General features: G+C 47.3%; 1 protein-coding gene across 3 annotated transcripts in view; it reads left to right on the forward strand.

Moving 5' to 3' along the window:
• The first annotated feature begins 2,281 nt into the window (after positions 1-2,281).
• LOC147620153 (Zn-dependent exopeptidases superfamily protein) overlaps positions 2,282-27,967 on the forward strand; it is a 324,985-nt gene continuing 299,299 nt past the window's right edge. For all 3 annotated transcript variants that reach the window (XR_015261749.1, XM_086772348.1, XM_086772350.1), the window contains exon 1: positions 2,282-2,741. Coding sequence is in view for 2 of the 3 variants with exons in the window: in XM_086772348.1 (XP_086628474.1) it covers positions 2,454-2,741 (288 nt within the window). In the remaining variant the exon portion in view is untranslated. The remainder of the gene's footprint in view (positions 2,742-27,967) is intronic.

Below are 27,967 nucleotides of genomic sequence, written 5' to 3' on the forward strand. Positions count from 1 at the left end.
TTGACCCCAAGTACATGCCAATTGAAAGAAGGTGGTCTTGGCGCAAGTTCTTACGTGTGGAAGGAAAAGGGCCCATCTTTAACTTCCCATACATTGATGGCCCCACCACATCCTCTCACCCCACCACAGAGATGTAACTTTGAATGAAGAACTTTAATGACCTCTGCTACACTAAGGTCCCTGACCCCGCTCTAATAGCCACATGCCAGTTCTTCCAACCCATCATTCTCATCCTTAAGGAGGTGTCCAATAACTTGGATAAGCAAAGAGTGTCTGGTCCTCGACCTCCATGAAGGTCCCAACTTCCACCAACAAACAGATGGACATGGACAAATACCTCCACAGCCACAGATTGGTCACTTTCAAAGACATGCACGATATCAAATTTTGGAAGTTCTTTAAAATTATGCACCGATCCACTTAATGACTTTGGCGCGCAAGACTTTCTATTAGACTGGTGGTATCTTTGGAACCAATGTGGATTGGTAAGTCTGACCCTATACTAGGCCATGTCTTCTACTTTCCAAATTCTTTATGCACCTAAAGTCGATACAAGACCCTTATCTCGGGGTGCCGCACATAAGCTCCATGAACAAAGAGTCGAATACTTCCAAGCCAACAGACTTTCAAAGATGTACAAGGTACCGGGTTTTGGAAGCCCTTTCAGATCATGCATTGATCCGCCAGCTTTCTAGCAAGCCCTTTTCAGATCATGCATTGATCCGCCAGCTTTCTAGCAAGCCCTTCATCACGTCTTTCTATGAGACCACACGATATCTTTGGAACCAATGTGGCTTGGTAAGTGTTACCCCATGTTGGGCCTTGTCTACTACTTTCCAAATTCTTTATGGGCTTGAAAGTCACTCTTATCTCGGGGTGCCACACACACGAGTTGCATGAGTAAAGAGTAGAAGAATGTAGTGTGTTGGAGGTTTCACCGGAAAGGAGCTTCTACACGGGCATTCCTTTAGCTCCTAGCCTATGCACGACACCGGTTTTGCATGTAATAGACACATAGGCACCACTCTTTTGAGAACTTGCATTAAGCATCATCATCGCGATAGCCGTCCATGTATGTTTTTGGATGGGGGGCCATGGTAGGCCCACCTTGCCTCCATACCTCGTGCTCATTATCGCTAAATCCCTCGAGCCACATGGTACAACCCATCGCTTAGAGAACCCCGTACCTTGCAAGTAGCTCCAAAGAGCTTCATTGCATGCAACCTTTGCTTTAACTCCACCAATTCAACATCAGCACAACCTTGCCCTGGCTGAAGTATTTTCCACGAAGAATCCTAATCTCTAACCATCGTGTTGTGAGATTGGACTATCATGTCATGCCAAGAAGGTTCAGACTGCCATCTACCCATGCAAATTATTCCATGGTGGTTGTGGAGCTCATTTTACCAATCATAGGGTGTAATCCGCTTCTACCAAGTACTAATTTAAAGGGTCACATTCCATAATAGACGGAGGCCTCGCATGAAGAACATCTACATCACCTATGACCTTCCATGCCGCCTTGACAAGCTACCTGCACCAAGGGTAGACTTGCATTTGACTACTATGGATCAATCCCAAACCATACCACTCAATCTTTCTTGCCTACTTCATGGCTTATTATGGACCATCCACACCTTTAAACCAAGGCAACAACTTCACCACATTGACTTAGGTGGCACGAAGGGGATATGTTAACCACTCCGAAGGTGAACATGGTTTCACCCGTTTGACCTGTTGTAAGTGCTTTACCATCTTACTTGTTCGAACGTGCACTTATCTTTTGTAAGGCATCGCTGGAACATATAAAGTAGCCTTTTCTTGAACTTAATGTCAAATAGGGAAAGTCTAAGGACTTCGTGTACATACTTGTTTAAGACTAGTAATAGAGGCTGAACCATTTTTAAGTTTAGTTGGCCATATAACGATACATCATCAAACAACGATACAAGATGTATTGATTTAGAAACCACATGCACAACTGTTCATGCAACTCTAGTTTCATAACAAAGACGACGAAGCGTTGAGAAGCTCACACATAGATGCTTGCCTATCCATTGGCGAATTGGATGCCATTTTCCATACAAGGTTGTGCGCCTTAGGAATGCTTCTTGAATATGCCCATGGGACATTTGGACGGTAAATTAGTGTAGTTAAAAGGAGCGTAGAAACAACCCCTTAAGGAGAGTTCGCGATTGGAATGCTCGCCACGTTGGCAGAGCAACTCGTTGGATGGACCCCACGTGCCAAAGGAGTTTTGTGGCCTTTTTGTTGTTGGACTCGTGTAATCTTTGTGATTGTCGCCATCTTGTGGGTTCGCAGTCCAGAAGACAATGACCGAGCTCTGAGAGCGTCTAGGCTATCAAAATTTATAGGGTTTCAGGAGGACAGAGACGGCACGGAACTTTTGGTCGGGTTCGGTGGTCTGTTTTCTTCGTCTGTATCAGAGCACCATGGCAGAGGGCTCTGCGTCTGCAGCTGGAAACCGTAGCGGGAAGAACCAGAAGCAGAAGGCAGCTTATCGCGAGAATGTCTCAGAGTCTTTGGTCTCTTTCAAGCTGGCCTTCTGTGCCCTTTCGATCCTCTGTGTTTTCTACGTCGCTTTATTTTTGGTGGCTCGCCGCTCCATCTACGCAATGCATGTGACTCCGTTGCCCCAGAACGCATCCCTGGACAAATTCTCGGAAGGTAGAACCATGAAACACATATGGCATTTGGCTGACGAGATCGGTATTCGGCAGGTCCTTTCTATTTCCCTTCTTCATTTCTTTCACTAAACGCTAATGAACCATTAGTTTTCGTTATGAGAACTAATATAGCAGTACATGGTACATCGTTGCCTTTACCTTGGCAGCCTTGGATGGTTGGTCTCTAGATGCTTGATATCTACGAGACTATAAACACATGTATAAATATAGCTGTGTAAATAAATAAATAAAGAAATATATGTGTTTGTGCCAGTGCATGTATATCACATATATAGGGATAGGTTTATGTATACACTCAAATATACATATATATAGGAATAGGTATATGTATATACACATAAATATACACACATATTTATGTATGTATGTAGCTATACATGTGTGTGAGGAAGACAGAACGAAAGTAATATTAATGTCTACAAAAGTCATAGGGTGGTACATAAGTTAGTTTGTAACATAGCAAGGAAATACCAGTGGCACACTATTCCCGGGTGGAACTCACAAGTATGGCCCTGTCTCACATAAGCTCATATGTGGATCGCACAAGCCAAACCTTGTTTCACATGGGGAATATTCATCCAAGCCACTCAGCAAGGAGAATAGTACACAACTGTGGATCTCTCAGGCCAACCCCAGTCTCACAGTCGCTTCTCAAGCCCTAAGCAGGGGGAAAGAAGGCCTTCCATCCAAGCCGCTTAGCAGAGAAAGAGGATGTAGTACCCAATTCACTAGACAAAGGTCCGTAGTAGTTCACTGGTCATACTGGCAAAAGCCTAGTCATACTAGGTTAGCTTTCCATTTCATTGTACCGATTAATCCCCGACAACATATATTTTCTTTGGACTAGGCAACTAGTCAAACTAGTATTAGTGCAAGTCCCCAACCTTGCAACAAGCAAGAGTGTGTCCTTATGACAAGATTGACATGCAAGCTGATTAACCATAGAGCCATGAAGTCAAGTCTGCTGCGACCACCCATGACTCTGCACCTTTGTAGAACCTTTTATTCAAACCTCTTGTATATTTGCTAAGAACTCCCAAAGCAGCCTGCTAGTGCATTTGCACTTTCTCAGGATCCGAATTTTAGGCATACATCCAACATGGCAAATTATCACCATACATCCCCTCTTCTTGAGGGTTCTGTTGGTGATTATGACGCATGGGCTGCATAGCCCCCAAAAGCAAGACATAAATGTCACTGATCCAATTTAGTATCCCCAACAAAGGGCTGGTCTGCACCTGACAACAAAAATATGTTCACCAAGGGAAGTAGTCTTTCCATACATGTCCATACATGTTTTTTGTAATTGACTACTCTCAATCACATGGCAACAACCATCTAACAAGCATCTGAAAGAAAGTAAAGCAAATAGAAAACATAGATGTAGGCCCAGGTACAAGATCTTTAAATGCTGGAAACTGATGTTTATTGCTGAAAACTGAGCACGAGGGAACCCCGTAGGTGCTGTACAATGGTAAGAAGCAGTAGCAGCTGCTAATGACCTCAAGTGAATGTTGAAAAATGAGATGAACTGGGGGAAGGGGGGTCAGCCCTTATATACTCCCCCATATGCTGGTTGGCCAGTTGTTGCAGAGGCTGACAGCAGCACAGTAGCATAAAATGCTATATAAATGCTGAAAAATACCTAAAAAATGGTAGAAAAATGTTGAATAATATCTGCTAAGATATGCCAATGCAGGGCCTCATAAATGGCCAATACAAGCATGAAAATGGTGATGTAGACCATCTGGAGATGATATAATCCAACACCTCCTCTTTAGCGCCAGAGGGGCAGTCCAATACCAGCAAGTTGAAGTAACACCTCCATAGTAGCTCTCGGAAGTGGTTTGGTGAAGAGATCAGCCACATTGTCCTTGGTAGAACAGTAGGCCAGTCGAAGAAGTCCCAACTTGACCAATCGCGTACAAAATGATAATGCACTTCAATATGCTTGGATCGTCCTCGTATCATAGGATTCTGTGCTAGAGCAATAGCACTCTGAGAATCCGAGAAAATAGTAATCGAGGAAGTATCGGCACAACACAAATGCTCCAGAATTTGATGAATCCAAAGTACCTCAATGGAGAAGAGAAGGTAGGATATATACTCAGCCTCGGTGGAAGAAGCAGAAACAATCCTTTGCTTTTGAGACTTCCAAGAAACCAATCTAGAACCAAGCATAAGTACCTCAAAGATAACAAAGAACTCTCAAAGTTGCTTGGTAATGAGACCTTCGAGCGGCTGATGAGAACTGGTTGAGGACACTCATAGCATAGGAGATGTCTAGACGGGTGTTGGCAAGGTAAAGCAATGAGGCAACAATCTGTCGGTACTCTATGGAATCCACCAAGGGTGTATCATCCTCCTTGGATAACTTGGCATTGGGATCCATGGGACAAGAGAGAGGTGTACAATCTGACAACCCATAAAGTGAGAGCAGCTGCTTCACATACTTTTGCTGAGAAATGAAGATACACTCATCTTTATGCCAAACCTCCAGCCCAAGAAAATAATGTAGAAGGCCAAGATCAGTCATCTCAAATGTCTCTGAAAGCTTGGGCTGAACCTGTGTGACCAACCTAGTATTTGAGCCAGAAAGAATGAGGTCATCGACATACAAAACAATGACGCAGATATCTCCATCAGAAAGAAGCACATAGAGATTGCTGTTAGCATATGCCCTCTCAAAGCCAAGAGATAACAAGAAGGCATCAATCTTTTGAGACCAGGCACGGGGTACCTGTTTGAGACCATAAAGAGCCTTCCGCAGAAGATACACATGGGTGTCTTGTCCCTGAATCACAAAACCAAGAGGCTGCTCAACATAAACTTCCTTCTCTAAATCTCCATTCAGAATAGCGGATTTGACATCCATCTAGAACACAGGCCATCTGAAGTGTGCAGCTAGAGCCAAAACAATCGTGATGGTGGTATACCTGGTTGTAGGAGCAAATGTCTCATCAAAGTCTTCACCTGCCTTCTGAGCATATCCTCGAGCAACAAGGCGGGCTTTGTACTTGTCCAAAGTACCATCTACGTGAAACTTGACTTTGAAAATCCATTTCACACCAAAAACACGACGATGTAAAGGCCATGGCACCAAAGACCAAGTGTTATTCCTCTCAATAGAGGCCATCTTTGCTTCCATGGCTTGCCGCCATTGTTGCTGTGAAAGAGCCTCCTGTGGATTCTCAGGCTCATCGATCTTTTGGAGAGAACTCATGAGAGCATAATTCACTGTGTGATGAGATGTGGAGGTCCGAGATGAACGGCGAGGTCCAGGGGTGATGGTAGAGATCTGGTTATGGAGCTGTACATCAGTGAGACGAGAATCTCTAAAGAGTTGCTGAACCCACCGAGGTAGGCCAGCCTTCCTCTCAAAGCACGAAGAAGAAGATCCAGCAGCTGCAGTATAGGACTCATCTGATGCTGTTGGAATTGGTGATGAAGTAAGCACCGGTGAGGGTAATCTCGGAGTCAAAGTAGGACTCATAGAGGGATTGGGAGTTGCAGAGAGGCTGATGCAACGGGAACGGGTGACTGTGAAGGAGCAGTTGGCACCGGGGTTGTAGTAGGGGGAGGAGGAGGAGCTAGACGTGGAAGAGATAAAAGATCACTAGCATTTGTTGGGAATGGATCATCCAGAAAGTCGGAAGATGCATCAGATGGAGAGGAATCAATGCCAAACAAGCTCTTATCCAAGAATCACGGGAAATGATGATGTCATCAACCTCCGGATCCCAAAAGCGGTACCCTTTGGATCTCAGAATGTAGCCTGTGAAGATCATTCTCTTTGACTTCGGGGCGAGTGTGGTTCTTTTATTACCCAGGACATGCACATAAGCAACACAACCGAAGACACGAAGATGAGAAACAGATGGCTTGTGCCCTGTAAAAGCCTCCTCTGGAGTCATCCCCTCAACCGCTTTTGTGAGAGAGCGGTGAATGAGATAAACTGAGGTAGCCACAGCTTCACCCCAGAAAGTAGGAGAGAGACCTGCATAATGCAACAAAGCACGAGCCATCTCTTTGATGGTCCGGTTCTTTCGTTCCACAACTCCATTCTGCTGAGGAGTGTAAGGAACTGGAGCCTGTCGGTGAATGCCCTTCGAAGCAAGGAAGTCATCAAATGGTGCAAACTCACCACCATTATCAGTTCGGAGCATAGTCACAGGGGACAGAGGGGACGGACCCTTGGAACGGGGGGATGCCGTCCTGGGAACACTGTGGGACGGGGACGGATGGGGACGGACAGACGTCCCCAACTGGGCGTCCCTCACAAGGGACGGCGTTCCGGGGACGGATCCAGGAGGGGACGGTTGTGGGGGACGGCTGCATGGGAACGCCTGCAGGTTACTGTTTGGGCAATGGTCACATTTTTGACCTTTTTTTTGGCCGTTTGGGAGGGGCTTTTTATGGGCCTTTAGCCTTGGCCCATAGGCCTTGAGCCTTTGAGGCTTTGGGCCTTGGCCTCTCTCTTGCCTCCCTCCCTATAAGAAGACACACACACTCTCCCTCTCACACTTCAAGCTTTAGCTTCACACACACACACACACACTCTCTCTCCCTCAAGCGGCAAGCCTCAAGGGCCAAGGTCTCAAGTTTCAAGCTCTCACACAAGCAAGCTGTAGCCTCTCAAGAGACACTCTCCCTCACACTCTCTCTCTCAAGCTTCACACACACACACACACACACACACCCACCCATCCTCACACTCAAGTTCTCCCTCAACTTTCAAGGCTCAAGCCTCACTCTCTCTCTCTCTCTCTCTCAAGCTATCAAGTGACAAGGAGGCATCCATCATCCATGGCATCCTCCTCGTGGCAGTGGCTCTTCAAGTTCCAACTACCCGTAGAAGGACGACGGGATGGACATGGTGGGATGAGGTCAATCACACCCCATCCCCTCATGGAGGTGGTGCACAGCCATGGACATGCAAGCTTTGCCCGTATAGGCAAGTGGGTGGTACTGACAAAGTAATTTTTAAGTGCCGTTCCTACCCCCGTCCCCCGTTACCGTCCCCCATCCCTTGTGACTATGGTTCCGAGGAATGAAACTCTACTCCCAGACTGATTTTCCACCATGGCGATCCAAGTCCTGAAATTGGCAAAAGCATTTGATTTGTGAGCTAGAAAACATACCCAGACTTTGCGAGTGAAATCATCCACAAGAAGAAAATATCGAGCCCCGCCAAGAGACTCAACCTCCATAGGTCTTGCAAGATCTGCATGTATATGCCCCAGTCTTCGGGTTGCTCGATGAGTGGCCTCCTCTGGAAATGCATCTCGATGATGCTTGCCCATCATGCAAGATGAGTAGATGTGTGAGAGAGACCTGAGTTGAGGTAGTCCACTGACAACCTGCTTAGAATGGAACTTTTGTAAGGCAGCAATGGGTACATGACCGAAGCGAGAATGCCATAGAGAAGTATCTACCTCAGAAACCAAAGCCATCAAGGGAGAGAAAAGCTAATGAATATAGGAATCAGTATGAGGGATTTGGAATGAAAAATTGGTGATCTTGTAGAGGCTCCCATCATGGACTCCATTGGCAACAACCGAGAGAGTCTTCCTGTCAATTACTTTGATGACCTCATCATCAAAGTACACACCAAGTCCCTTCTGAGAAGCTTTGTATAATGAAAATAGATTTTTGGAAATCTGTGGTACATGTAGAACATCATGTAAGGTGGCATAAGAACCCAAAGAAACATTACCAACACCGGTGACAGGAAGCGAAGAGTTGTCACCGATACAAATTGAAGAAGAGAGAGTCTGGTAGTTGTAAGCTTCTCTAGATCTGACTCTAATTTGGCAATCTTCACTGCCAAAATTCTCCCATACCTCCTTCAGATCTCTGTCCACATCTGATGAGCATTACTCTGGGAAGAGACAAACTGTGCCGTGCCAATTAGAATCAATCACATGACCTGGAAAAAAATGAGCATGCTTAATGATAAAGGTGGGCATGTGGGGGAAGGCATGTTACAACTACTTTTATGCAAAGATAGATTTTAAACAATTACAAAACAAATGTGACTATGCACGCTAACATTAAACTATATACTGTTCTAAAATGTTGACTTTAGTTGCATTACAAAATGACCCAAGATGCAAAGACTCTTTCCATTTGATTCTAAAAAGACGCGACAAAATGTGCTAGCAGGTATCAGAATGTGGTGAAATTAGAATGCATTGATCTAGATCAACCACATGCGTGTTCTTGATGATGATCCAAAGGAGCTAGTTTTGGCTAGCAGAGATGTAGATATGAGGGCTCTATTTGAGCCTATCCATGATGTTCTAGATGGGATCCATATGTTCTTGTGGATAGCAATCCGGATGACCCGGATATTTCAACTTGTGATGAAGATCTAGAGGCTTGAGGATTTGATGTTCGTGGTGACATGGATACATATGATGGTGACTTTGATTTGGATATTCTTTCGAATGATCTTCTTGATCTGAATCAACAAGGAGGAGATTGAAAATCAAAATGCAAAGGATGAGGTGGAAAGAATGCAAATCCTCATACAACAATGTAAGGATAATTTGAAGAATGCTCAAAGGAGTATGAAGCAACATGCCGATGCCTATTGGAGATTTGTGGAATTCAATGTGGGAGATTGGGTGCTTTTATGCATACCAAAATATAGATATGCATCTCTCAAGGATAATTCAAACACTAAATTGTCTCATAGGTACTATGCATCTCTTAAGGATAATACAAACACCAAATTGGCTCATAGGTACTATGGTCCATACAAGCAGGAGAAGGAGCAGATCTCTTTTGCTCACAGGTCAGCGTTTTTCTTTGATACCATGAAAGAGAGTGAAGCAAATAGAAAACACGGATGTAGGCCCAAGTACAGGACCTGTAAATGCTGGAAACTGATGTTTATTGCTGAAAACTGAGCACGAGGGAAGCCCGTAGGTGCTGTACAATGGTAAGAAGCAATAGCAGCTGCTAATGACCTCAGTAGCAACTGCTAATGACCTCAAGTGAATGCTGAAAATGAGATGAAATGGGGGAAAGGGGGGTCAGCCCTTATATACTCCCCCATATGCTGGTCGGCCAGCTGTAGCAAGCCGACAACAACACAGTAGCATAATATGCTATATAAATGCTGAAAAATACCTAAAAAATGGTAGAAAATGCTGAATAATACCTGCAAAGATATGCCAATGCAGGGCCTCATAAATGGCCAATACAAGCATGAAAATGGTGATGTAGACCATCTGGAGATGATATAATCCAACAGCATCTGCCTTTGCCCAAGGCATCCACATGCATCTTGCTTTTGCCCTTTACCCAAGGCATGCATATCTTCTTTGCCAGCATCCGATGCGTACATATGTTTCTTGCCGTGACAATGTATAGACTCCTTGTATTTACCTTTCTTGCACATAAACATGGTCCATTGCATGCATTTAAACTCTTGTTGTGAGGATGGCCACTCCTCCATCCTTCAAAAGGGTGGCTTTTTAATGGTATGATCACCATAGTTGCTGTTTACTGTGTCCCCCCTCTTGATGAGGTAGACAAGCATAAACTGCCTTGATTTTGCATCAAGATTCTTAGCTAAACCGACTCTTGCTTTGATAGAATGCACAATGGAAGATGGAAAGTAGAAACACAGGAGAGAGAGTGAGAGAGAGAGATGGAGAGGAAACGCAGGTGTATACCTGCTCTCAATATCACCAAACAAGAATACAAGTCCCGAGCAAGAGGGGAAGAAGACCTCGTATGTAAGGGACTGCAGCAAGCCAATATGCAGAGGCACTAAGGCATGCAAGTGGCACAAAGCAAGCAATGCAATGAAAATGAGGGAGGGTATGCCCGCATAGTCACAAGGAAACTCCGTTTCGGGGCCTATCGGATCGGAAACTCCGTTTCCAATGTCACCCGTTTCTCGTTTCCTTTGTGCCGTTTCTTGATGAAACTCTTAAGGTTGCATAAAAAATATAACTATGCTGTTTCCAAGAAGCCGTTTCTTATCTGTTTCCATTTCCAAGATTAAGTTGTTTCCGTTTCCGATAGCCTTGTCGTTCTTGTTCTGTTTCCCGTTTCATGTGACTATGATGCCCGGCTATATATATGTATGCCCATGCAGAGGCAGCCGACCAGCTCACGACTAGGGATAAATGCCCATGACTCCATAAAATGGGAAAATAGGTGGGTATATCTAACATGGTCAGCCCTAAAGGCAAAAACAGGACACCACACAGGAAGCCAGCAGCAAGGGGATGATGTCTAACACCCCCTCTCAGCACTGGATGCTGGTGAACTCTTCACATACCCTGTGTAGTGTTCTCTTGTCCTAAGTGCTCTCTTGAAGATTGTTTCTACCATGTGGGTGGAACAATAGAGAGCAGATGGAAGGGAACATGGGCACTTTAGAGGGTAGTGTTGAGCACAACATACCGTGTGTAGTGTTCTCTTGTCCTACGTGCTGTCCTGGAGATTGTTTCTACCATATTTGGGTGGAACAATAGAGAGCAGATGGAAGGGAACATGGGCGCTTGAGAGGGTAGTGTGAGTTGGTGGCCGAAATGCCTACAAACTATTGGTGGCCGAAATGCCTATAAACTATGTGTAGTAAAAATGCTTATGGAACACCAGGCTATCTATGCCTGCGAGTGATCGTTTTATCTTGTTACTTGAGCCGACCTCTCATTCAAGGTGTGTGGTTAGAGTACCAACACGGAGTGCAAGTGGTAAAGTGGACATGACGCCTGGTTGGCGCATGACTTATGTCTATGCCAAGGATCATGTGGACCGATGCCTTGTTGGTAGGAGACTTATTTTGTCTCGCCTATTTACTTGGGACTTGGATTATGATATCTGGACTTATGGGACTGATTTGTCTCGCCCATTTACTTGGGACATGATTATGATATCTGGACTTATGGGACTGTTTTGTCTCGTCTATTTATTTGGGACATGGATTTATTTAAGCCATATTAGAATCACTATCTCCCCATACAGAGGCCAAGAGGTTCACTGTTCATCTCACCATGCATGTGGATTCATGTTGGGATTGTGAGAGGGCAATTCAATGAACACTCCACCATACACGTGGATTCGTGTTGCGATTGTGGAGTGAGTGTTTCATTGTTTCCACACCATGCTTGTTGATCAGAGTTGGGATTGTACGGGAGAACATGGGAACTGTTGGGATTGGGAGAAAGGATTGCCAAAACTATGGAGAACCAGCTTTTCTGTCACCATGGTTTGTGCTCTTGAATGACACTAGTTTGTGTGCATAGCACATGTTTCTGTGCGAGGCACTAGTTTCTTGTGCATGGCACTTATTTAAGTGTCTTAGCACTTCGTTGGTGATTTTCATTGGTATATGATTATCTCATTGATATTGGTGATTGAGACACAATTGGCTTTTGTGCCTGTGTCTAGCATATCTTCCATGGAATTCTCGCCCATTTATTTTGGGACATGCTTTTGATATTGGTATTATGGAGACTTATTTAGTCTCACCCATTTCTTTGGGACATGGATTCTTTGGTTATATTGGATTTTTGAGACTGTCTCATCTCGCCCACTTGATGGGACATGATTATATCTTGGATATATGGCTTCAAGCTTAAAGTTGCGAACAACTTTTAAGAAGCTGGGGAGGATGTCACCAGCCTAGACATTTCCCAGTATGAAAGGGGTCTGGTGGACTCCAGGATTTCTAAATATTTGGAAAGTACAAGCTTTGGGAATGGGGAATTATCCTGGAATACAAAGGACCAAACTCCTAAACTTTAGGAGCGTTGGTATTTTTGGCCCGACTCCGATGGAGATTCTGTTCGTGTCATTACATCAGGAATTGAGCAGATACTAAGAGTTGGCAAAGTGCCTATGACAAAATGTCTACTAGTTGGGATATTTTTAGAGGTAAAGATTATGGGAGAACCCATCTCTTAGATTGGGACATGTGGCAAGAAAGTGGATCAAAGTGAGACAAGTGGCCTCACACTTGTCAGAAAGTGGATCAAAGTGAGACAAGTGGCCTCACACTTGTCACTCGAGCTATTGTGTGGCTCTCCACTTGTCATCATAGCCTTCTCTTTCCATTTTCACTCATGGGAGCCCCAAATCTATAAATTGGAGCCCTCTCTCTTCATTAATAGAGGCTCCCTTGCTGCACACTAGCCTCTATCACCATTACAGGCTGCCCTAATGATGGCTACTCTCTTTCTCTCTCTCTTGAAGGCTGCCCATGAAGTATACCAGTTGTTGAGGACTGTTTTGGAGGTTTCCATTGCGAAGAAATATTGAAGGCAACGGTATTTAATCATTTATTATGATTGTACTTGTTGGACCAATCCTTGTACCTGTTGTACTAGCCATTGTATTGGTTGTACCAGTCCTTGTACTTGTTGTACCTGATGTACCAGCCATTGTACTGGCTGTACCAACCATTGTACCAGCTTTTGTACTTGTACCAACCATTGTACTTGCCGTACCAGCCACTGTACCTACTGTACCAGCCATTGTACTTGTTGTATCGGTTGAATGGAGAGTTGTACTTGTTGTACCAGCTCTATTGCATGAAGACCTGTGGTTTTTGGGGAAGAATCAGTACCCACACGGAGGTATATGGATTATATTGTTGGCTTGGCATTTCTACAGCATGTGTTCCGCCGGGCCTCGTGTTGGGCTGTGTTATGGCATTTGTATATGGATAATCCGGCATCTCCCATGGGGAGAGTAAGGCCCGCAAAGCTTGTACATGATATTATTCTCCTTCGGTAATAAAATACTCCAAGGGGAGGGGGGGGGGTCGGCCCATTCTGGCCACTATGCGGTGTCACATGTGCAAGCTCCATTTTCAGCATTTGTGGATGTTTGTCCAGCTTTTATGTTTTATGCAAAGTGATGATGGATATGTGCTAAGGCCGTGGCCATGTTTAAATGTTTTAATATGCATTGATGGTATCTACTATCAACAAGTGTGTCAAAGGCCCTAGTCCCCCGGGCACCCGCGAGTTACATGACCCATCTGTCTGCAAATAAAGCATTGGCTTGGAAGGCTTGAATACTCCACTCGCCCCATAATGGGGTCGCCTCGAAGACTGGGAATAGATATCATGTGAGGCACAGAATCCGGCGAGGCAACACAGATGCAGAGAGATGGAATCTCGGCTGCTTGTGCGAGGGCCGAGGCAACGGTTGGGGAGGGGGTGGGTTCCATCACTCTCTCGATGGCACCACCAATCACTGGGAGAAGAGGAAGGTATTCCATCTTGAAGTCTGGAAAGTAGACTGTCACAAGATAGCTCTCTGGGCAAAGTATCAAATGCCTTGCGGAAATCCACAAAGCAACAATAGAGCCGTTGCCTCCGTGCCTTGGCCTGATCAATCAGGCACCTCAATGTAAAAATGTGGTCGATGGTCGCGAAGGCTCGACGGAAGCCTGCCTGGCCTGCTGCTCTCAATCCCCCAACCTCTGCATGAGTGCTCAGCTCTGCCTCCAAAACTGCCCCGTATAGTTTGACCAATATATGGCCAATCATGATGGTCCTGTAGGCTGTAGTTCCCGGGGTCTAGTACATCTCGCGCTTTATGGATCGGCAGATGCTCTCCCTGTAATCCTGTATGATCTGTCGCCCGTCCATGTTGGAGTCGGCATATGGCCCTCCTAACCATAGGTGGGGTGAAGAACGTGGAGACTGTGGAGCATGGCTCTGTGGGCTGTGGTATAGGGGGCTGTGCAGGCACATCATAAAGTCTCTCTGCATATGTCTGCCAGGTCTGAGGATCGGCAATAGGTGTGGGAGGACGGGGCTCTCTGAGTCTCCTCCAAGCAGCAGCAGCATCTCTGCTCATGAGCATGTGATATGTGTCCCCCTCATAAGCTCGCCGCTTACGGCGGGTGAGAGTACACATCGGCCAGGTCCTGAGTGAAGTGGAAAATAGTGCGTGGTGGCTGTATGATGGGTGGGTGGGTCTCCAGTAAGCTCCTAAAAGTGAGGGATAGGTATGTATGATCCGCCCCAATGGGGCATGGTGGTATGGTGAAGTGAGACACCATATCTGCTCCCTCCCGGGATCCCATCACATAATCCACTGTACTACTGCCGCCTCCCACTGGAAAGCAAGTCAACCCATATCCAGTGCTGTCAGCTCCTCCATCAGCGGAGATCCGAGTGGTCCCTGTATCCTCTGTAGCTAGCGGCTCTAGTCTCAGGGGATCCTCAAAGTCATAGATCTCGCACTGTCTGCTCTGAGTCCGTGCATTGAAGTCCCCCATCAAGAAGACTTCTCCCAGTGTCGAATAGTGTAAGATCTCCTCAGATAAGACAGAGTATGGAGACTCACTAGCCTCTCCTCCATCCGGCTCCTCGGTGGTGGCAAACCGCGACCCCTTCGGAGGAAAGTAGCAAAGGGCGATATAAATCCATCTGGTCTCCGAGAGGCGTAAGCTAATCCACATGTATCTCGCCTCCGAGTCTTGTGCTACGACTCGAACATGCTCATGTAACCCATGCCTGAAAAGCACTGCAATACCTCCTGAACCTCGGGAGGTGGCCTGTCTCATCCCCTGTCGGTGAGCTGACTCCCACTGATAACCCTCAACCCGTGGTAAGCCCCTCTCCGGGCTCTCATGTGTCTCTGTCATCAAGATGATATCCCGGCCCTCCATCACCTCCTCAAGTCTCCCTGGATGTGTCCATAGGACTCCATTACAGTTCCAGATTGCTATGTGTATCTCTTTGTCTTCATGTTGTTTCCTCCGTGTCTCATAGGCCAAATGGCGCTATTCGACCCTCTTCCCATCAATGTAGATGTGACCATCCCTATAATGTGCCTTCTTCCCTTCTTTGCGTGCCGCCTTGATCTTCGGCATGCATAATCTTCTGTGCTCCAGCTGCATCCATGTGAGGTCATCATCGAAGTAGATGGGGTCCCCTGGCAAGCTCCTCAAGATAGCACGTCTTCTCATAAAGCTCATCTTACTCTCCTCGTCCGGGAACTGTAGCACTAAGGCCTTGCCTTTGGTGGAGTCCTTTGGGGTTGTCCTCCATACTCTAGTGAATGGGAGCGGCTCATCCTCCTTTAGTCCTAGCTTGGTACATAGGTTCCGCCCGTTAATCTCGGGCGTGGAGGCACTGCTCTCTGGTATCCCTGCGACTCGGATGGTTAGGCGCCGGATCCGTCGCATCTTCTCTTCATCAAGAGTAGAGTGCATCATGTGTACATCTTCTTGTACCTCCTTCTTGATGTTCTTCTTCATCACTTGTACATCTTCTTGCACCTCCTTTTTGATGTTCTTCTTCATCACTACTACCCATCCTTCGCGGGCCGCCTCCATTTTTCCCTCGATTGTGTGGGTGAGGGTTTTGGTGATCACTTCTTTGATTGCCTCTTCGCGGGCCGCCTCCATTTTTCCCTCGATTGTGTGGGTGAGGGTTTTGGTGATCTCTTCTTTGATTGCCTCTTTGTCCACCTCAAGAGTCTCTCCTTCCTCCCGTGGACGATCGCGTAAGGATGCCACTTCGCCCTTCAAAAGGTTGATTTCCTCCTGCATGGCGAGCTTTTCCTTCTCCCACTCCTCTTGCATGGTAAGCTTCTCTTCCTTCCATATTTCGGCTTCGGCCTCCAGCTTCCCCATGCGCGTCAATAAGTCCTTCTTGATGGCAGTGATGGTGCTGTCCAATGTCTTCTTCTGGTCCTTGAGAGAGAGAGAGAGAGAGAAATGAAATGAAATGTTAGATTAACGTCTTCAAAAGGCCATAATGACTATGAGACCAAAAGTTACATCATGGTGTATTAACGTCTACTAGAGGCCGAACTCGACCTATGAGACAAATCAATGTACAACTGTCAAATGTCTTCTGGATGTCGAGAAAAAAAAAGGACAAAATGAACATGAAATAAACTATGAAAGTAATGCGCAGTCCTTCTTGATGGCAGTGATGGTGCTGTCCAATGTCTTCTTCTGGTCCTTGAGAGAGAGAGAGAGAGAGAAATGAAATGAAATGTTAGATTAACGTCTTCAAAAGGCCATAATGACCTATGGGACCAAAAGTTACATCATGGTGTATTAACGTCTACTAGAGGCCGAACTCGACCTATGAGACAAATCAATGTACAACTGTCAAATGTCTTCTGGATGTCGAGAAAAAAAAAGGACAAAATGAACATGAAATAAACTATGAAAGTAATGCGCATATAGGTTGCATACTGAGCCTCTAGTAGTAGTGCTCCATCCATCACCCCCCCCCACTAGCGCTGAGAAAGAAAGAAAGAAAGAAAGAAAGAAAGAAAGAAAGATTTTATTAACGTCTTCCAAAAGACCGAACTCGGCCTATGAGACAAATCGGAGTACCTGTATGGGGTATCCTCTGTCATCCCAACAAAATGAAAAAGTATTGAATAAAAAAGCTGAATCTGGGTGTGCAGGGGATGGAGCTCTATTACTAGGAGAATGCAAAGCTATATGCATGGAGTATACAATCATGATATGCAACCTAGCTAGCTCCATCCTGTACCATACTGGGGGTATAAAATGGTATACATCAGTGAAGGGGGTGTCCACAGCTCCCTGAAGAACATGCCTGGGTGTGCTCTGAAGCGAGCCAGTCGCTCCGCACCCTCTCTGTGAAACTGAGCTCTGATCTCTGTCATCTCTCTCTGGTATAGGCGTGGTGTCCGAAAGCCAGGTGTCCTCTGTCTCCTGCGGGCTCTAAGTGTCTCTGCTCTCTGGAGAGTAATTCCCTGCCGTGTAGGGGCTGGGAGGGGTATGGATCTCTGAAAAAATGTAGTAATCTGTGTCTGTCGCCCCCCCTCTGGAGCTGTCTGAGCCTGTAATAATGTCTCTCTGTGGCGCTGTATGTCTAGAATGTATCTCCCCAGTATGCGCTGGTCTGCTGTCTCAAAGATCTGGCGTAGGGAATGTGGCTCTCTGAATAAAATGGGATATCTCTCTCTGATGGCTGTATATGCTTTGCATCTGCATACATAATGCTCCTCACTCTCCACCTCCTCTTTGCACAATCTGCATACCCTCTCCTCTCGGGGGATCCGTGCTGCTCTGCCAGTCTCAATCTCCAATCGGTGTGATGAAACTCTGAGCTGACCAATAGCCACTCGGGAGCCGTGTGGTAAAAAGCCCTCCATGTATCTAGGCCTCTCTATAAATCCATCATCAGTGATACTCATGAAGTGATCTCTGTAGTATAGCATCTTTGGTGGAAGAGGCTGTGTAGGCGATATCCATGTCTCTCGTGTATAGAGCTGCCATAGATCCTGTCTCAATACTCTGTTCCTCTCACTATGAGAGAGACGGATATGTGGTGCATCCCTGTCATACTGGAATGGTGGTAGATGATCCATGTCTAGGCCATGCTGTAAGAACCAATGTGTGACCTGTGCATACCATGATCCTCTGTCTCCTGCCTCAGCCAACTGTCTAGATGCCTGAAAAGCTTTGTATGATAATCTGTCCTGTGGCATCTCTCTGAATCTGTCTAGCAGGCATATAGTCTGAAATATGGCCTCTACCATCATAGGAGGCGCAGCAAACTCTGCTCGGATAATGTCATGAGGTACTGACGGTTTGCTGCGTATCATGCGTGCCATCATGAGGGCCTGTGGTCTCTCTATCTGTGTCCACCGATGAGTAGCAAGGCCTGGCGCCCATACTGCTGCTCCATACATCAATGCCGGTGTGACTAATGTGTCAAATAGCCACCCCTTCGTCCGGGGCTCCTGAAAATGCGCCTGGTGGCACTGTCTCTCTAGCATAGCCAATGCTGCATATCCCCGTGTCAATCTAGCTCTGGCTGCTGAACCCATGGTAAAGCGTGTGGCTGCTGCAGAGAAGGTAACCCCTAGGTACACGTATGATGTCACCACCTCCACCTGGCATCCTGCGAGAGTGAATGTCAGCTGACTCCTGCCCTGTCTCGATGTATGAAAGACCATAACCTTGGTTTTCCCAAGGTTCACAGTAAGACCCCTCTGTGTGCAGAAATCATGGAGTGCATGTAGATGCTGCTGTAGACCACCTGGGGACTCAGACACCAATACAATATCATCAGCATAGAGCATAATATGTACTGAGGTACCTGCTAAATCAACTCCATCTCCGCCTCCCCGTGTAATGAAGTCAGCCACCTCATCAATGTATAACCCAAATAGCGTGGGGGAAAGTGGGCATCCTTGCTTCACACCAATGGTGCTAGCAATAGTCTCGGACATACCTCCTGGACATCTGACTCGCCCAAAAACCTGCTCATATAATGCATAGATGCCCCATGTCATATTTGCTGGTATGCCAAGAGACTGCAGGCGCTGAAAGAGCCTCTCTCGTGGTACTGTGTCAAATGCCTTGCGGAAATCCACAAAGCAGCAATAGAGCTTTCTCTTCCTCACTCTGGCCTGATCAATCATACATCTCAAAGTGAATACATGGTCAGTGGTAGAGAAAGCTCTCCTGAAGCCTGCCTGCCCTGATGAGCGTAAACCTGCTCGCTCAGCATATAAGCTAAGCTCCTGCTCCAGCACTGCACCATAGAGTTTGGCTAGCACGTGGCCAACCATAACCGTCCTGTAGTTGCTCGGATCGAGCATATCCCCTGTTTTGTGAATCGGCACAATGGTGTGCATCGTCCACTCCGCAGGCAAACCCTCTGCTAGTGCCCTGTTAAACAGGTGTGCAAGAAAAGGAGCTAAAGAATCTACTGCATATATGAGATGCTCACCCTGCAGGCCCATATGGTCGGCGGCCCGTCCATGCTGTAGGCGGCGGATAGCTTCCTGTACCATCGAGTGGGTAAAGAAGCTAGCTGTGGTAGGTCGAGGCTCCTGTGGCTGAGGTATAGGTGGTTGCTGTGGGGCATGGTATAGACCCTCTGCATATGTGTGCCATGTCTGTGGGTCTGCAATAGGTGTCGGGGTCCGGGGCTCTCTGAAGTGCCGCCATGAGACAAGGCTATCTCTACTCATGAAGAAATGAAAGATCTCTAGCTCCTGTATCTCTGCAAAGGCCCGCCTTTTGCGGCGAGTAAGTGTCCTCATCTCTCTCCTCGACTCCTGCTCTGTGATGGCTCCCAAGGCTCTCTGTATGCGGAGTCGTGAGTATAGGGCTGTGCACTCGTCATCATACCATCTGTTCTGGGGCATAGTCCCAGGTCTCGCAGGCTCTCCTGAGTGTACACGATGTGGGAAGCTCTGTAATGCAGCCGTGTGTAGGAGTGATGCGAGCTGGGCTGTAATGGTATCCATAGATGCCAGGGGATCCATGAGTAGGAGCCCATCCTCTACTCTGCTAGCGTATATGTGTGCCATGTCATGTGTGAAGTAGATGGTAGTGTGTGGCGTCGGTATATGGGGGGCTGGTGATACTGGTGATCCGGCTAGTGAAAATGCCAAGTATGTATGATCTGCCCCAATAGGACGAGGTGGAATGGAGAATGAGGTGACAAGCTGTGATGCCTCCAAAGACCCCATAATGTAGTCTACCACCGTGCCTCCGGTCCGTGTATGACCCCCATGTGGGAAGCATGTCAGCCCTCCTGATCCCGGCCACTGTAGCATCCCGTTATAAATAATGAGACGATGCCTGGCTCCCAACTCTAGTAAGTGGTCCCCATAATGCCCTCTGTCTGGTCCAGTGTCCTCTGATGCCCGACTAGCCCCTATCTCCTCTGGATCCACAGGGTGGAGGATCTCCATGTCATCATAGTCATACACCTCACACTGTCTGCTCTGTGTGTGGGCATTGAAGTCGCCCGTAAGAAATACTTCCCCTAGTGTAGAATAATGCATAATCTCCTCTGACAGACAAGTGTATGGCGAGGCTCCTATCTCCTCCTCCTATGGCATGTCCTCTGTAATGACGTAGGAGGATCCTGATGGAGAAAAGTAACATAGAGCTATGTATATAACCCTGTCCTGTGAGAGCTGTAAGCTGATCCACATGTATCTGGCCTCTGGATCCTGTGCTACCACTCTCAGTCTCCCCTGTAGCTCCCGTCTGAATAGGACTGCTACTCCCCCCGACCCTCTCGAGGTACCCTGGCGTGTGGTCCTCCTGTATGCTGACTCCCACTGGAATCCCTCTACTCGAGGTAGCCCTCTCTCTGGGCTCTGATGTGTCTCTGTCAGAAGTATGATGTCTCTCCCCACCATAACATGCTCCAGTCGTCCAGGCTGCACCCATAGTGAACCATTACAGTTCCATACTGCTATGTGTATCTCTGTCAGTGGCCTGGTCTGTGTCCCATAGGCCCCAAACCGCTAATCCATGGGCCGGCCATCAATGATGACCCGACCATCTCGATAGAAGGCCTTCTTGCCTTCTCTCCTCGCGTGTAAGACTCGTGGCATGCAAGTTCTCCTATGCTCAAGCTGCATCCTCGTGAGATCATCATCCAAGAAAATAGGAGCTCCCTCTAAACCCCGTAGTATGACCCTCTTCCTCATGAAGGTGACCCTCTCCGTCTCTCCTGCAAACTGTAGGATGAGGGCTCGCTTGCGTGTTGAGTCTTTCCCGGCTCTCCATGCTTTGGTGAAGGGGAGAGGGTGCTCTTCCTTGTAGCCGAGCTTCATGCATAGAAGCTGTCCATCTTTCTCGGGAGTGGAGTCGGGTGTCTCGGCTATACCTGTGACTCGAATGTTGAGGCGGCGGGCATGCCTCATCTTCTCCTCCTCAATGGTGGTGTGAATGATTTGGTTTTCTTCCCTTTGAGTCTCCTCCCTCACTTCTTTACGGATGTTCTTCTTCACCACCTCGACCCATCCTGACTGCTTGGCTTCGAGCTTTCCCTCCATGTCCTTTGTGATCTCCTTGGAGATCTCTTCTTTGATGGCCGTGAGAGTGTTGTCATTGATCTCCCCTTCTTCCTTCTCAGCATTCTTGATGGCTACCATTTCCACTTTCAATGCACTCACCTCCTCCTTGAGTGCCGTGTTCTCTTGTTCGAGGTTCGTGACCCGTGCTTCGAGAGCTATGATGTGCTTGTGTAGTTTGTTTTCCACCTCATTGAGGTTGGAATCGGATGTCTTCTTGTTCTCCTTGATTAATGCCTTCATTGCCATCTCGAGGGCCTCGAGTTTCTCTTGGAGACTCGGGGCCATTCCTCCAAATCACTCTGCAGTCCTTCCCACAGGCAGGGAGGAGAGAGAGAGAGAGAGAGAGTTATGTTGCTGCCTTGGGGGCCTGAGCAAGGGTGGGTGGGAAAACCGGGGCAGCAAGGGTGGGAACTGGCGAACTGGGGGAAAAGCGGGCAAAGTGGCGAACTGGAGAGAGAGAGAGAGAGAGAGAGAGAGAGAGAGAGAGAGAGAGAAATGAAATGATATATTAACGTCTCTAAGAGGCCATAATGACCTATGAGACCAAAACTGAGAGTACATCTGAAGTTGGTGTCTCATCAAAGAGAACAACTAAATGAGACTAAAAGGTACAATAAATTGATTGTCTTATAGTTATAAAAACAGAATTGTAAGACTCCGAGATGATACTGAGTAGAAAATACTGAAAAATGTATATCAGGTAGATCCATGTATGCTGATCAGTTGAAGTGTTGCCCTCTCCTTAGATCAAGTATCTCCGCCATGGGGCTGTCTAGAATGGAGAGGTCGTAGAAGCGAGGTAGGTGCCTCCGATGCCGATCAATAATGCCGTTGATCTCGCGATGGTGAGGATGCCGTGGTCGGATCCTGGTGGGCATCGCCGACGAGCACGACATAAGATGACTGCTCTATCAGTGGTGACTCCCCGGGAGCGTGGTTGGTGCCCCGATGGCCCAATGGAGAAGGTATCAGGAGGTGTGTGGGCTGGGTTGCTGGTGCTGGTGCCGAAGAAATATGTTTGGGTCCACTGTCTAGGTACATCATGGCTCAGTCTCCCTCTGCCAAGAGGGTCTCTCTGTGTCTCCTGAGCTCAAGTAGGAACAATCCCAGGCATCTATGATCCTCAAACTCCATGACCCTGCGTAACAGCCCAAAACTGTCTCGGAAGAGGCAGTGATATCTCCCTCAGATCTCATAATAGAGTGTACATCGGCAAATGTAGTGCTCCTTTGTCTCTACCTCCTGGTAGCATAGCTGACAAATGCGGTCATCCAAGATCTGATGCACATATTGCCCTGTCTCAATCCACAGCTGGTGTGATGAGGTCCGGATTTGTCCAATGGCACAACGTATCCCATGTGATAGGTGTACATCCATGTACGCTGGGCGGGTGATAAAAAGAGAGAGAGAGAGAGAGAGAGAGAGAGAGAGAGAGAGAGAGAGAGAGAGAGAGAGAGAGAGAGAGAGAGAGAGAGAGAAATGAAATGATATATTAACGTCTTCAAAAGGCCAAAATGACCTATGAGACCGGATCTGTCCAATGGCACAACGTATCCCATGTGATAGGTGTACATCCATGTACGCTGGGCGGGTGATAAAAAGAGAGAGAGAGAGAGAGAGAGAGAGAGAGAGAGAGAGAGAGAGAGAGAGAGAGAGAGATGAAATGATATATTAACGTCTTCAAAAGGCCAAAATGACCTATGAGACCAAAAAGGTTACAACAATTGGTGGATCTGATACAATGTCTGTGTAAGGAAAGCTAAAAACAACTAAACAACTAACTGAAACTGAAACAACTATGAGGAAAAATACGGTACCAGGAGCTCCTAATGGATAACATCTGGGAGGAAAACTCCAGCAACAAAGGTAAGCATCATACACATCACTATCCAAAGATGTCTCTCATCGGTCGATGGCGGATATCCTCAATGTCCTCCATGGTGAGTACTCTGACTGGACGTCTCCCATGCCGTGCTAGTATGGTCTTGATCCCCTGTTGTAGTCTCCGCCGGTGTCGAGATGGGCCTCTCATCTTGGGGCGCCTGGACCGCCCCAGCTCTATAGCCCGATCAATCAGTGTACCTCTGGTGCGGCTGTACTCTGGGGCTAGCTGCAATGCCTGCTGACCTGACTGCTCAATCTCTGGTCGAAAGAAGTCTGTAATCTGCCTCTGTAGGTGTCTCTCCCTCTCTGATCCCCTCCCTCTCAGGAGACCCTTTCTATGTCTACGCAGCTCCAGCAAGTACAATCCGAGGCATCTCTGATCCTGGTATCTCATGACTCTAGAAAGTGGTCCAAAGCCCTCTCTGAACAGGCAGTGAAAACGGCCTCGTATCTCATAATATACTGGACAGTGACATATGTAATGTAACTCTGTCTCTGGCTCCATCTGGCACAGCTGACAAATCCTGGCCTCAGCTGGTACTCCTCTGAATTTGCCAGTCTCAATCTCTAGCTGGTGTGAGGATGTGCGCATCTGACCAATAGCACACCGTACCCCATGAGAAAGATGAGTATCCATGTAGCTGGGTCTAATCACAAACCCATCCTCCGTGAGCTGGAGAAGATGATCTCTATAGAAAGCCATCTTCGTACCAAGCTCGTGTGTCGGCTGTATCCATGTCCTCCTAGTGTCTAGCTGAGTCAAGTCTTGCCTGATAAGTCTGGTAATCTCTGCCCGTGTGAGAGAGAGGGAGGGTGCATCCAGGGAGTACTGAAATGGAGGTAGCCTGTCCATACTAAAGCCATGCAGTTGGAACCAAGCTGTCATCTGTGCATACCAACATGATCCGTCTCCCTGTGACGCCAACTGTCGTGAAGACTCCAGGGCTAAGCGAGCATATCTGTCTCTAGGGAGAGCCCAAGTGCTATGTATAAAGGAGACTGATCGAGTGAGTGCCTCTACTACCAATGGGGGGGCAGCCATCTCTGCACGGATAATATCATGTGGTACGGAGGCCTTGGCCCTAATCATCCGGGAAATCATAGAAACCAAGGACCTCTCCATACGTCTCCATCCATCAGTGCTACCAGCTCGGCTGTGGTGATCCACTGAGGGTCCCCATATCTCCACTCCATACAGCATGGCTGAAGTGACCAAAGTGTCAAAGAGCCAGAGCTTTGTTCGAGGTTCCGGAAACTGAACCTACGAACACATCCTCTCTAGTCTCCCCAATGCTGCATAAGCTCTGGTCAATTTGGTCTCCGCTGCTCTCCTCAAGGAAAATAGTGGGCCACTAAAAACCACACCAAGGTAAGTATATGCATCTGTATACTCCACTGTCTCCTGACCATATGTAAAGGTGGGCATTGACCTCCTAACCCACTGTGCTGTGGTGTTAAACACCATCACCTTGGTTTTACCAAGGTCAACAGACAATCCACTGTCCGCTGCAAACATGTGCAATGCATCCAAATGACGCTGCATCCCCTCTGGAGAATCTGAGATCAGCACAATATCATCAGCATACAATAACAGCGGAATCCATGTCCCTGCTAGCTGTGCTCCTCTGTCACCCTCCCGCTCTACATAGTTCGAAACCTCATCCACATACATCCCAAATAAGGTGGGGGAAAGGGGGCAGCCCTGTTTCACCCCAATAGTGGAGTGAACCATCTCAGATACACCCTGGGTAGTACGTACCTGCCCCACAACTGTCCTGTATAAAGCCATGATTCCCCAAATCAGCTCTGTGGGCACTCCCATCTCCTGTAGTCTGCGCATCAGTCTGGCTCTCGGTACTGTGTCAAAAGCTTTGCGGAAATCCACAAAGCAACAATAAATCCTCCTGCCATATAATCTGCCCTCCTCAATAATAGCTCTGAGTGTCAAGATATGGTCAAGAGTGGAGAAACCTCTCCTGAACGCTGCCTGCCCTGATGCACGTATGCCCTCTCTCTCTGCCCATCTACTCAACTCCTGCTCAAGAATAGATGCATATAATCTAGCCAATGTGTGACCAATCATGATGGTACGATAATTCCCAGGAAGCATAGGATCCCTTGACTTGAAGATAGGCACAATCGTGGACATATTCCAAGTCTCAGGAAAACCCTCACACATGGCTCGGTTAAACATCATAGCAATAAGCTCTGCAAGCATATCTCTGGCATGAATAAAGTGCTTTGTTACCAAACCATCATGATCATATGCTCTCCCAGTCCTCATCCTGTCAATAGCTTTCCTTACCATCTCAGCAGTAAAGAAAGCACACGTCTCTGGGCATGGCTCCGATGGGGCTGGCAGGGGCGGCTGTCCTGGTGCTGTGTACAGGGATGCTGCATACTCACCCCAAATCTCTGTGGAGGTAATGGCTGGTGATGGTGAATGCTCATGGAATAGTCTCCATGCCTCGCCTGAGTCCTGACTCATAAACAACTGGTACAAATCCCTCTCTAACTGAGCAAAATAAGCCCTCTTCTTCCGTCGCACTAGGTGCCGGAAGGTAATCCGTGACTGTCTGTGAGTGGTAACACCCATGAGCACCTCTCTCTGTAATCTGATCCTCATCTCTCTGCACTCCTCATCATACCAACTGTTCTGGGGCATGTTCCCAGATCGTCTCTGTGTAGGCTGACTATGGGGATATGCCTCTGATGCTGCAGCATGAAGCGTCTCTATCAATATCTGAGTGAGCTCATCTAATGGCCGTCCCGGCTCCTCGGCACATAGGCGTCTGTATATCTCATCCGTGTATACGGTGTCAGTCTCCCTCGTAAAGGTATAACGAGTGTGTGTGGAGACCTGTCCCAATGGAGCGGTGCTGAACTGAAATGTGAGAGTGAAGGACAAGATAGCATGATCCACTGCTATTCCAACCGGCCTAGTGCCTACCATAAAATCCTGAAAAGAGGGAATGAGACTGGGCTGAGCCATAACATAGTCCACTGTACTAGCACCATGCCGATGTGGAAAGCTAGTGAAACCGCCCGATGTCGGGAATCTCTGTAGGCCATTCAGGATGGCCAATCCATGTGCAGTCCCCATGTCTATCAAATACCGCCCATACACTGTATGTTCCTCATCCTGTGAGAGTCTAGATAGGCCCATATCCCTAACATCAAGCTCCCTCAACATCTCCTCTGAGGTATCATAAAATACTGTCTGGTTATGGGCAGTCCTGGCATTGAAGTCCCCCAAGAGAATGATGTCACCATCCCTGGAGAACTCCCAAATGTCATCATCCAAAATAGAAAAGGGAGACTGCCCGCTAGGTGATGCATACACTGATGTACTAGGAGCAAAATAGCATATAGCAATGTAGAGATATCTGCCGGTCTCTGCCCTCAGTCTAACCCACATGTACCTAGCCTGCTCATCTCTGCGGACTATATGTATCAGTGGCTGTAGCTCCTCTCTAAACAATACTGCCACTCCTCCTGAGCCCCGTCCTCTATGCTCTGAACGAGTCTCCGGTCTACAAGCTCTCCCATCTGTATCCACTAACATGTGGCATGGACTGTCCAGGAGCCTGATGCGTCTCACAGTAGAAGATGATGTCCCTCCCAGTGAAACTATCCTCAAAAGCCCCTACATCAAGGTGTAGAGATCCATTAGAATTCCAAGTAGCAACTTTGAGTGTAGTCCCATAGGTCTCGCGCCGTCATGAAGAGCGCCTCTCCATAATCACCACTCTACCATCTCTATAGAAGGCCACTTTCCCTTTCTCTCGGGCTGCCCTTATCTCGGGCATAACTTCTTTCATGTGGGCAAGTTGCGAGAGTGTGAGGTCATCTCCAAGAAATATTCCCGTTTGCTTGAGTGTAGGACGTCTCTTCAAGGTCCTTCTTCGCTTCCATGGAGGGGAAACGAATGATAAGTGCTCTCTCCTTAGAAGAAGATTCGCCACTACCTTCCCTCTTCTTTCCCACTCTCCATGCCTTTGTGTGCGTGGCTTCAATGCCCATCATAGAGAAGAGCTCCTTGGTTTCCCCTTCCGCATCATCACGGTCTTTTAGACCGGACACTCGTACATGTAAGGCCCGGGTCTTCCTCCTTTGCTCCTCTTCAAGGGTCATGTTGATGATGGTGGGAGTGGGGATGGGTGGCGATTCTTTACCTTTCCCTTTCTTGGCGACCTCGATCCATTTCTCGGCCTCGTCCATCTTCTTTTGTGTCTTTGTGATCACCTCCACCCATGAAGATGTCTTCTCTTTATGTTGCTCCTCCTCCTCTCGAATGATCCTCATTTGTTCCTTGATGGTATTCAGCTCTTCAATCAAGGAGGGCTGAAATTCTCCATCCTCAAGCTTGCTTTTTGAAGTGGATTCCAACTCCTTTTTGAGGGCTGAGATTTCAGCCGCTTGACTTTTAGCATGCAGTTTGGCCTCCACTAGTTCCTCCTTTAAGGCTGAAATCTCAGCCTCTTGCTTGGAAGATCTCTCTTCGAGCTCTTGGATTTTGTCAAATCCCTTCTCGAGTTTGGAGAGGCGGTTTATGATTGCGGTAACGG

The sequence above is a fragment of the Cibotium barometz genome, chromosome 32 (genome assembly GCF_041138505.1).
Source record: "Cibotium barometz isolate CiBa-2024 chromosome 32, ASM4113850v1, whole genome shotgun sequence".
NCBI lineage: Eukaryota > Viridiplantae > Streptophyta > Polypodiopsida > Cyatheales > Cibotiaceae > Cibotium > Cibotium barometz.